Genomic DNA, 11,816 nt, shown 5'->3' on the forward strand with positions numbered 1-11,816 from the left:
TTCCGTCTGGTAGTTTTTCAGTGTTGCTGTTAGTCCTCGGTGTGTTCAGTATCTTTGGTTTTTGGTGTTAGCTTGGTTGTCAGTGTATGTCCATGGTTTTTCGGTGTACGTGTGTGTGTGTGTATGTGTGTGTGTTTTCTCAGTGGTGTTCTTAAAGTGCATGTGTACAGATGGGTAGTTAATAAGTGTGGCGCAGCATCTGTGGTAGCTACAAGTGTTTGGTTCGCTTTTAATTGTAATATAATGAACTGTATCTCCCACATGTGACGTGATAGCAACAGGTGCATCCAGTGTTGTGAGTGTTTGTTGTAATTGTCTTGTTTTTCTTTTAGAAAATACATATATTTCTTGCTCATAGGACGTGTTTATAATTGGTGACATATTTGTTTTACTTTTTACAGTGGAGCTATGTGTCGTTTTTTGTTTAAACTGTGGTCCTTCAAAGTTTAACTTTTCTGCTTGTCTGGGGAAAAAAATGTGCTACTTTTGAAATGCTTTAGGAGGAACATAAAGTAAAAGACATTCAGAATTCAGTTCCTCACACGCTGAAAGCAGAGCTGACGCTTCTCCGCTCATCTCTAACCTTTCTGCTTTTCTTCTCCTGTCTGTTCTTCTCTCCGTCGCCTTTCCCCCCCACCCTCTCACCCCCGTTATATATTACTTTCGCCTTCCTCCGTGCCCTCTCCTCCATCTACATTCTCCCCCCGTCTCTCTCCACCTCATTTCTCTCCTCCTACACACACACCTCCATCCATGCCTTTCTCCACCACCACCACATCCCCCTTTTTCTCCTACTTCTTTTTTGTGTCTCTGCTGGAGCAGCTCAAAGTCCCACTGCAGCTGATCCTCTCCAGCAGGCTTACACAGGAGTCCAGCAATATGCAGGTCTGTCTGTCACTCTCACAGCACCACTGATCTGTGTGTGTGTGTGTGTGTGTGTGTGTGTGTGTGTGTGTGTGTGTGTGTGTGTGTGTGTGTGTGTGTGTGTGTGTGTGTGTGTGTGTGTGTGTGTGTGTGTGTGTGTGTGTGTCACAGAGGTAGAGGTATATCCATTCTCCGAATTTGAATTTTGATCATGTAACCTTAGATGCTTCAGTCTCACTACATCCATTGTTCTCTCTGTTGTGCTATGTGTGTGTGTGTGTGTGTGTGTGTGTGTGTGTGTGTGTGTGTGTGTGTCTGTCTGTGTGTTTGTGCGCAACATGTAAACTCTATTGTCTGTTATCTGATTGATTGCCTGCTGTGCCACTGCATATATCACGTTTGTGTGTGTGTTTGTGTGTGTGTGTGTGTGTGTGTGTGTGTGTGTGTGTGTGTGTGTGTGTGTGTGTGTGTGTGTGTGTGTGTGTGTGTGTGTGTGTGTGTGTGTGTGTGTGTGTGTGTGTGTGTGTGTGTGTGTGTGTGTGTGTGTGTGTGTGTGTGTGTGTGTGTGTGTGTGTGCTTAATCTTGTCATGACTGTTATCTGATCCGCGCTGTGTGTGTATGTGTCTCAGCAGCCTACCCTGCTGCATACGGCCAGATCAGCCAAGCCTTCCCCCACCCTCCACCCATCATTCCACAGCAACAACGAGAAGGTAACACACACACACACACACACACACACACACACACACACAAGGCACACCATTCACTCCTAAATATTCATACATGCTGCAAACATTTACTCTTATTTACTTCTCTGTTTGTCTTTAATCCTCCTGCCAATACGGTCCTGGAATAAACACCCACATCTAAACATAAAAATAAATTGAATATCCAGGCTGAGCTCAATTTGTTTTCAGGCATTTAGTCACCCTTTACCCAATCTGAGAAAAGCAAAATATTTATAGTCCTCTCACTATCACAGTGTATAGTATCAGTCAGGATTGATAAGAAGAGACTTGCTTGAAGTCTTAAAACTGAGAAAAGTTTATGATTAAATAAAACATTTACTGAATATTCAGAGTGTCGGGTTATATGACAAATTATGCTCTTCTTGCTGTTTGTTGGGTAACTAAGTTTACTACCTTTATTGAGGGTTTCAAACTGAGCTGTAAACCTATTCATGAACTCAGTGAACTCCAGGTTTGGGACAGTCATGTTTAGGACCTTACTGCCCTCTTGTGGAAAATAAACAAAACAATGCCAGCATCTACCAGCTGTGGCATCCCAGAGGCTATACATGTACAGCAGTTAGTGATGATCAGATGCAGAGTTAGAAAAACTGATCTGCAATGTTCTTTTTTTCGCATCTACTATTAATATTAGGGGGATATATTGCAAGATAGATTATCACAACACAAAAATATAAGTCTGTTTTTTTTCTTTAACATTAAAACACCCATAGCTCACAGAGTTTAATCAGGCCATTAGCAAGTTGCTGCATCTCTCACAAACCGCAGGTACATGTGTCAGTCCTTCTGTCCATCCATTGGTAGCAAGTGTTAGAAAAATACTGAATAAATAGAAAACAAAAAAGATCTCGTGGTGCAGGTCGGAGTTGGCATGTTGCAAGATTGGGAAACTGAGACCCTGCTTTGCCTGGAAATATTATAAAGGTCACATCCCTAAATCTGACATATAATTATTCTTTTGTTTCACCTACAGATAAAGACATTAGATGAACTATCAAATAAGATAAAGGAAAAAAATAATGGCATCATTGAGAAGCGAGAATTACAACGTTTTTCAGCATTTTTATAGAAAGAAACAACTTTAGAAAGATTATAGAATGTTGATTCATTTACTGTCATTGGCTAATTGTCGGATTTGGTTTGATTACATGTTGCTAAATCCTAATCATGTCATTCTCCCAACTACTTCATATCACTGAAAATAACTGTTACTAAAGTGGGTTTTTGGGAAAAACAGAAGCTCGTTTTAGTTCTGGTTGAAAAAGAATGGTTTATAAAAGAACAAAAAAACTGCTTTTGAAATTGATTGACTATTTTCTAACATGTATGCCAGGTTTCCTCCTGCGGCTGTCAACATTCAATGCTTCTTTCCTCTCCGTGTCTCTCTTTCTCTGACCTTTGCCCCTTATCTCTTTTTTTTTCCTCCCACATTTTTCTCTTCCCTTCTCTCTCTCTCTCTCTGTCCATATGCAGGACCAGAGGGTTGCAACCTGTTCATCTACCACCTCCCTCAGGAGTTTGGGGATGGAGAGCTGATGCAGATGTTCCTGCCTTTCGGTAATGTCATCTCCTCCAAAGTGTTTGTGGATCGGGCGACAAACCAAAGTAAATGCTTTGGTGGGTAAAAATGAACAAACCAAAAGATTATTGGTTATTTATTCTGATTATTCTTTTTTACTAATCACCTTCTTTACCGCAGTCAACACCCCCTTCCTAACCTCTCAACACCCCTCCCCTTTGATCAAACAATGAAAACAAAACAGTGGAGAATTTCTCTAAAGTTGTGCAAAAGTTGGTTGTTAAGCTAGGTTTTCTTTACATATCATTAAAGCTGTTTTATTTTGAAGCTCGGACTTATTCCTTACATTGAAAATAGTTGTAGTAATACACAGGATAACACATCAATATTCAAACGTATTTTGATAGAAGTGAGGTGTGTTTTAATGCCATATTTGCACGGTTGCATTGCCATTGTGCTTTTTATGCAAATAATACAAATGACTCTCAGTCTCTAATTTACTGTAAGCAACAGCAACGCGTGCTAAGAATATAACAGTTGCTCTAGCATGCAATGACAGAGAGAGTGCTGTCTCACTTTGTGCCACTGACAGCACAATTTAGTTCAAATGGCTGGTGGAGAATATTTAATGGAGAGTCCGTCAGGTGCAGCCTATTTGCAAAGTAGCTTTTGCTCATTAATACAACACAACATTAATGTTGTATTATTCATGTTGCAATTTTGAGATGCAGGCTTTAATTTGTGATTTGATGCTTTCTCACTTTTGAGTGGGAGTTAAAAAGCGAAACTCAGAAAAATAGCACAACCACGTTGATGTTTTGGTTTTACATCCCATTACCAAATTCATATTGTGATGCATGTTCTGTTATAATTGTGAACCATTGTTGTTGTCATACTGTATTAATGCTTATAAAGTGCTGTATAATCTAGCTAAAGCAGTTGTTATACTAATGCTAAGTAATTGTGCTTTTTCGTCGACTCTAACTGTTTTCTGCACAGATTTAATGATTTATTTTATTGTGAATTTTTACATTAAAGTGTGTTTCATCTTATAGAACCCATCTTCATTATCCCTTACTTTGTAACCCCGGACTGTCCTTGCCTATTCATCTAACCGCGTCCTCGTCCTTCTCTTTCTCCCGGCTTTCCCCCCAGGGTTTGTGAGCTTCGATAACCCAGGCAGTGCCCAAGCTGCCATCCAATCAATGAACGGCTTCCAGATCGGCATGAAAAGACTCAAGGTGCAGCTGAAGAGGCCAAAGGACGCCAACCGCCCCTACTAGCCCCCCGCCCCAGCCAGCCGCCGCCACCCTGGCGGCCGGGGCAGCCGTCGCACACAGGGAAAGACAGGTCAGGCACTCCTAACAATCGTTGTGGCTGTAGTTTGATAGGTGATTAGCTGAACCAACGCGTGCACAATCGCTGCATATTGTATTGACAAAATGCTCAAATGGCAAGCTCATTCTGGCACCGGCTGATGTCGTTTCAGTAACCTTTTATAAATGTCATAAAACATTTGCAGATGCCTAATAACTGCCTGATCATCTGCAAATTGCCTGTGAAGAATAGTGATGAAATGTTACCCTCTTTGTTGATAGTTTAAGTACACATTTGTAAATGTTAATTCCACCTACGTCATTGTTGTGTACGATTTACAGTAGTGTATAGTAACCATTTAAAAGCAGACAACATAAAAACAAAACCTTTCAGTCATCTCTACAGTTTGTTGGCTTACATTATATAAGGAATAAAAAATGTTAAATATGTTATGATGACTATGTTGTGAAATGTTATGCCCTCTGCCATGCATCTTAAAATATAACGGTCAGCTTTAATGGCTGCTTATAACAAACAAAGCTGTAGGAGCGTTTACTAACATGAAGCCTCCTCTATTTGTAGTACAGCTTTACAGTAAGTGACCCTGGACGTTACCCTGTAGGTAAAAGATAATTGGTAAATGGTTCAGTGTGTTGCACAGGGAAGGAATTGCTTCCAAGGGAGAGGCATTTATTACCCCTCAGGCGGGTAATTGTGCTGTTCCTCTTTGTCTCCTCCCTTCATCTGTGTGATGGAGAGTTTGGGCTGCGTCGTTCATTCACCACTGATGACTTCATTCAAGGGCAACTTATCACCCACTCACAAACTAACTGAACCGTACCAGACGGTGTCCCGAGGCAAATCACTGCGGGAGGAATAGCGCAAACTCGTACCGATGTGTCACAAAATATGTGGCACCATTACTTCTGATATATAAAAACATTTTCAACGGAACGCCAGAGAAAACGTCGCTTTTTGATTTCCGCGCTTTCAGCCGGAGATTGAAAGTCACTACATCTGATAAACAACCATATGGCCATTTCTGCACTTGCCTTGACAGTTTTACTGTTAAAATACCAGCTTGAGGGCTACTTAACTTCTAATGACACTTGAGGGTTAAGGTGTTCCTTTATGAAAATCCCTTCATCATTTTAAAAAACAGGATTAAACGGTGTGATTTAAATAAAAAACAACACTTAATTGTTTTTCAAATAGGAGATTACAACAGCGTCACTGCCAGGGAGCTAAATTAATTCACTGCAGGGTGAGCACTGATTTGTTTTCAACATTGTCTCAGCCAAATTATCTTTGTTTATCCATACCAGAACTTAGAGTCTTAGTGCTGGAGAAGATGATTTAGGGAGAAACGCGTTCTGTAAATTAATATTCTGCTGCTCCATCTGCATCTTAATACAGCACGTAGAAATATACAGAAGACATACTGTCTGTCAGGAATATACAGCAAAGTATGCAAAAATGTAAAGTCAAACAAAAAGTTGAATATTTTTCCCCAGTAGCTTTTTTAGTTTTTTAATGAAATGTAGAATTTTGGTCTCTTATGTTGTTCATTTTTATTTAGGCCCACACGGACAAGCTCTCTCTTTGAATTGTCTTATAGAGATCTGAGTGAATGAGCAAAGAAAGAAGAATAAAAGCTAGTTGGTAGAGTACAGCTGAGCTTTTGGAGGTATTTAGTCTTTTAAAAAATATTGGACATTAAACATTTTTTTTACTTGCATCCATTAGTTAGCCAGAACACTTTACTTAATTCACAACAAAAGACAACCTGATGGTGGCACAAGACCACGCGTCTCCACCAGAGTCATTGAGATACAGTGTCTTTAATCATGAATGCTTGGACAAAAATAATCAATTGGTTCATCCTCTGGGGACCATACATCTACGCTATGAACCAAATTTCCATGTGTCCATAACTGTTGAGATATTTTCCTAATATCTACAAATGTTAACCTTATGGTGGCATTAAAGAAAAAGTCCTCTGGGTACCATGAATGTCCAAACTAGCTGAGATGTTTCAGTCTAGAAAAAACAGGTGGACCAACTAACTGACCAATGAAAATCCCAGTTGCCTCGTCAGTAGCGTGGCTAAAAATCAAACCTTTAATGTGCATGAAACACAATGTTTGTTAGCTTTTCCTACTCGTAACTTGACTCAAATGATATTTATTTCTTCTGTGTTTTCAGGTTTTGTTGAGCTGAATCATATGTTGACTTCTTGCTACCCGCCACTGAGTGCAAACTCGACATCTGGACCACTGAGGCTGCTTCAGAAAAACAGAGGAGAGAGAGAGAGCGATGACCGAGTCAAGGACGCCTCCTTTTGGATGTACTAAAACTTTGGAACTCAGAGAGAATTTGTACCAGCCTGGTTAGCCCCAGGACCTTTTTTCTTCTGCACACATATACACACCTCCTCCCCCCACAAAACCCTGCTTGAATGACAGCTACCTTTTTTCTGGACCACAAAAAAACTTTTACTTGAACAATGAGGAGAACAAAACAGTAAAAGTAACTCGATCAAACCTCCTTACAATGACCAACCCTACTGAACTCTTAAAGGGAATACGGATGTCAAAAGTCCAACAAGAACAAAAACTTTTTAAAAACTGAAAAGAAGATTGCCGTAGGAGATCTTTCCGTAAGATGGTTTGAGTTTGGGGCAATTGACTTTTGAAGACCAATTTATAAGACTTGAAACACGAAGGGACAAGAAATTCTCGGCGAGAGAACTTAAGTAGGGAATGTGATATTTTCAGGACACAAATTGGCTTCGATTTGGGATGGCCATCTTTAGCTTGGAGTGCCTGTCCGTTTCCAGGGGATACCGTTGCCAAGGAGAGCCATAGCAACGGTCTCCAGGGAGTCTTACCTGTCATTCCTTAGTTGTTTTAGGGACCAAAAGACCAAACGTTTTTATTGCTGAGGACTTGTAGCTCTAATATACTCGGACCACTGCATCTCCTTCAGTCAGTGTATACTGGTTGAGGAGTTGCACTTAAAAGAAGTGTACATTTCGAATATATACAACACATGTATATATACATATATATTGCTGATATGCTTTTTTGAATACAGGCAAAACTATTTCAGATGACCAAATGAGGTCTCTCACTTCGCTAGTTTACAATTACTCAAAATGTTTATTTTTTTCTCTTCTCATTTTGTCTTGGGAGGGATGGCGAGTGCATGGGAGGGGCTGCTCCGTATCACAGCCTTATCTTTTTTAACTTGACATCCTAACCTCATAGATAGAATAACATCAGAAACGTTTGAAATATATGAACTTGTTTATATTTGCAGTACATATATATGTATAACAAGCATTCAAGCAAATGTATTCATATATACAGTATATATGGATAAATAGATATTAATCACAAACAAATATATGTATTTATATGCACATATTTTATATATGTGTGTCTGTATATAGAACGGCTACTGACTATGTTGAGCTGTAATTTTTTGTAGATTTTAGCTGGAGTTTGAAACATTGCTCTGCTTGGGAAGAATCGCAAATCTGGCAGCTCCCAAAACTGCAGGCATTCCTATCTCTGATTAACTATATGCTGACACACGATATATTGCTAAAAGATACATGTGTGAGAATGCACACATGGTGTAAATATTATCTGAAAATGCAAAAAGCCACATCTCAGTAGCAGGCTTTAAGAGAATCAGGCTAAATGATTTTAGAGGAAAAGGACAATTATCTTCGACTCTATTCCAAACATATCTTTTGAGCTTACACACACACACACACACACACACACACACACACACACACACACACACACACACACACACACACACACACACACAAACTTCTCTTTGAAACTTGAACCAAAATGAATACGTCTCACAACCCTTGCTCTCTTTTGCATTCAGTAAAGTGCATGTAGCGTATGGGCTGTCACCATGTCAAGGTGTGCCTTGTCACCTGCAGAATCTGCCATCAAGCACTGTGCTCTCAGAAAACAACGAAAGAAAAAAAAAATGACTCAACACACACCACACCACTGCAAGCAGCCAACGCGCTATTATGATGTCAAAACTACAGCCAGATCCATATCCTTTGTCAGCAGCGTAGAGAGCTTCAGTGCATGTCCAATGTAACAAACCACCAGACAACTGTTGGCCATCAATGTCTCTGACAAAAAAAAAAGCATTTAGAAATAATCATGCGATTACACTTCAAATAAAAGCGGGCATTAGGTAACCTGTTAGCACAGGTGCTAACTCTCAAAGCTGCGTGCTATTTTCCACTGGTTGGAGTCACATCTAGGGTAAATTTCAGGGTTGCGGCTGACATGACGTGTCGTGATATGAGAAGTGATTGAGCTCATCGGACCCGACATTAGGTTTTAATGGTTATGAAGGTGATGTAATATTGATGAATATGGTCTAATTAGAGTGCAGGCTTCCCGTCGAGCAGAATACGGGAGGATTTTATGTACTTTCCCATCCAGCAGTTAATGTGTGGATCTGCTGGTAATACTTGACATGAAGCATATCCTTTTGAAGATGTTATATTGCCTTATCCTCATACAATCAAATATAAAACATAAAAGTATAATGAAACTGTAAAATGAAGCAATAAGAGTGAAAAGCCATTTACCCATAAGAACTGCTGTGCCACTGAGGCTGGTTTCATATTGCTTTAGTATACAGTTTCTCATAAAAGTCTACAAAAATGGTATGAACACTTACCATACACCTGCAAAAGGTCAACGGACTTGGATTTATTGGTCCCCGAATTCAACACATATTCTGGTGGAGATTACTCAATGAATATTTATATATCTGAATATTTATAAGGCTATATGACACTTTAGAAGACAATGCTTCCTGTTGGGTGCTATTACTAGTTTTTCCTATAAATTGCTCATTATGCCCTTTCCCTAGTGTCTGTGTGTAACCTTTTTAGCAGATTGAATAATTTAACATTTACCTTCCAAATCCAGTGGGGCCAAAAGACGCCACTCCACATCCCAGGATGCCACTGTTTGTATATGCCACATAACAAGGCCCCCACTGTGGCGTACAGTGTGAAACCAGATGACCATCATGATCATTTTGGCCCCGACAGTAGCCGCCGTTGGTTAGTACAAAACGTCTGGCTGCCTTTGAGCTAACAGTAACATCCAAAGCTAAATGTCATGTGTCTGGTGTCCCTGATCGCCACACTGTGTGCCCTCTTTGACTGGCCCTGGCGCTGCTCTGAGGAAATTGAAAAAGGTGTGGACACGGTGTGTGCTTTTTAATGGTTTGTTTGAGCAATCACTCATGTCTTTCACGTAGCCCATGTTGACATGTTGAGGGAAGTGAGGGAGGGGAAGCAGAACGACCGCGGGAACTAGAAAGCCAAGCACCTCTTCTTCATTTGCTCCAACTTTAAGCTGCAAGTTTACATGAGAAAAAGTAAAAACAAAGTATTGTGGTTCAAAAACAACAAGAAACAGAGCAGAAGTTTGAATATAATATATATATATAAATATATACATAAACCGATGAATATACTGTAAATTGTTTCCTTTTTTTGCTCTGTTTTCCTCTGTACATAGGTTTGCATATTTTATAGGACTTTTACTTCTATCTACAAGGACTGGATAAAGTACTTTAAATACTTCAAAAAAAATATATGAATGAAAACATGATAATGCTCAATAAAACCAGGTACAAAAAAAAAATAGTCGCTAGGATACGGTACAAGCTGTAGGACCTGACCAAGGAGATTTATCCAGAATACAGTCAGGGAGAGCATTGACCTCAGTTAGAGCTTAGACACACATTGACCTATTTTATAAAATAAAAAATACTTTGATGGGTTATATTCATTTATCTATTTATTTATTTATAAGTCATGTCTGAGATAATATGCATGCTTTCATGGCATTATTTTTCTATGAGTTGGTACGTGACCAAATAGTTTTTATATGACATGCAGGGGCCACTGCTGTGGTCCACAAATGATCATCGTTCCTGTCTGCAGGACCATGCCTTCATGATGGGGAAAAAATGCTCCTATTGACCAAGTGATGTCAACAGATTTGTAATCATTTATTTATGTCTTTATTTATTTATTTTGTATTTATTTATTTATTTGTGCTGCTTGATTCAAGATCTGAGCTCTCTTATTGCCACTGGTCTGTTGCTTTGTATCACTACATTGCATATTACCGCTTTAAGCAACCTCCGAATTCAACACCTTCAAAGACTGATTTTACATTTTCCTGTTGCTGATTACCTATTCTAAACAATGCAGTACTATACTAAAGCCTTATGTATATTTGTAATTATTAATTCATATTGTTCTGTTCCTAAAAAAGTTAGCTTTGTTCAACGATTGTTAACAAATTACCATTAGCGTCCATTCTGAAACCTAGGTAAACTTTACATAATACAACTGTCCAATCAGACGAGTAATCACAAGAACATATGCCTTGAGGTCACTATGAGTTGCTGCTAATATATAAAGGAGCTAATGTCTGATGAAGTCCTAATCACTGACTGCCTGCAAAAAACACCATCTTTGTTTTTTTTAATCCCCCTTCTCCCCTTTCTCCTCTTGCTTTGCATTGTTTGACAGAGCTCTGATCTTGTTCAAGCGATGTGTTCTAACAAGAGTAAAATTCAATGAAAACTGCACTATCTCATCAGAAACTATTGAGTTACTATCATTCTTTCTCAGTGCTGTTATCAGTGGTTTTATTTCTAAAGCGCAGTAGTGTTGCTAGAATCACATTTTCCTTCATATGGTTTTCAAAGTATTCTGGAAATCTATTTCCCAATTTCAGCACACACGGAGGGAGGGGAAATGAATGTTGCATATTAAGCTTTGCCGGGTTCCTGTTGAGCTAAGCTTCTGATTGGGCAGTGCGCTTTAGGCTCCCGCCCCTTGTCTCTCCAGACTGCACCATTCTCTGGTCCCCTGAACTCTTTTTTTGTAATTTTAAATGAATGATGCGTCTCAGCTTAGCCCAATAATAAAGCACAGTCTAGAATAAAAGTGTCCCTTGTTGTGTCATAATTCCTGATCTTGAACTTCTCAGTACGAAACTACCCACACAAATGTCCCAGATATTCTGTCGTCTGTCATCTCAATTACATATGAAACGTTTCTATGAAATTTAGTAAGAATATGTGTAGTGTACATATGCTTCTATGTAGTATATGTTATCTTTCAGGCTGATTCATAACCATCAAACAAACTGATTCTAAATGTCAAATTGCTTATCGTGAAAATAGGTTAGTATTCCACTCTGCAATTTCCTAAGAGATAATCAGCATAACTCAGTGTTTGTTTTAGCTGTGGAAACATAGCCCGTCAATTACAAAATAAAAG

At 39.3% G+C, this 11,816-nt stretch overlaps 1 protein-coding gene across 1 annotated transcript in view; it reads left to right on the top strand.

Annotated features, from left to right (window-relative positions):
- celf4 (CUGBP, Elav-like family member 4) overlaps positions 1-11,480 on the top strand; it is a 77,290-nt gene extending 65,810 nt beyond the window's left edge. The window contains exons 10-14 of the mRNA XM_063911660.1: positions 823-885; positions 1,498-1,575; positions 3,088-3,231; positions 4,289-4,483; positions 6,656-11,480. Of these exons, the coding sequence (XP_063767730.1) occupies positions 823-885; positions 1,498-1,575; positions 3,088-3,231; positions 4,289-4,416 (413 nt within the window). The 3' untranslated portion in view covers positions 4,417-4,483; positions 6,656-11,480. The remainder of the gene's footprint in view (positions 1-822; positions 886-1,497; positions 1,576-3,087; positions 3,232-4,288; positions 4,484-6,655) is intronic.
- The last annotated feature ends 336 nt before the right edge of the window (positions 11,481-11,816 follow it).

This window comes from Eleginops maclovinus, chromosome 20 (genome assembly GCF_036324505.1).
Source record: "Eleginops maclovinus isolate JMC-PN-2008 ecotype Puerto Natales chromosome 20, JC_Emac_rtc_rv5, whole genome shotgun sequence".
Classification (NCBI taxonomy): domain Eukaryota; kingdom Metazoa; phylum Chordata; class Actinopteri; order Perciformes; family Eleginopidae; genus Eleginops; species Eleginops maclovinus.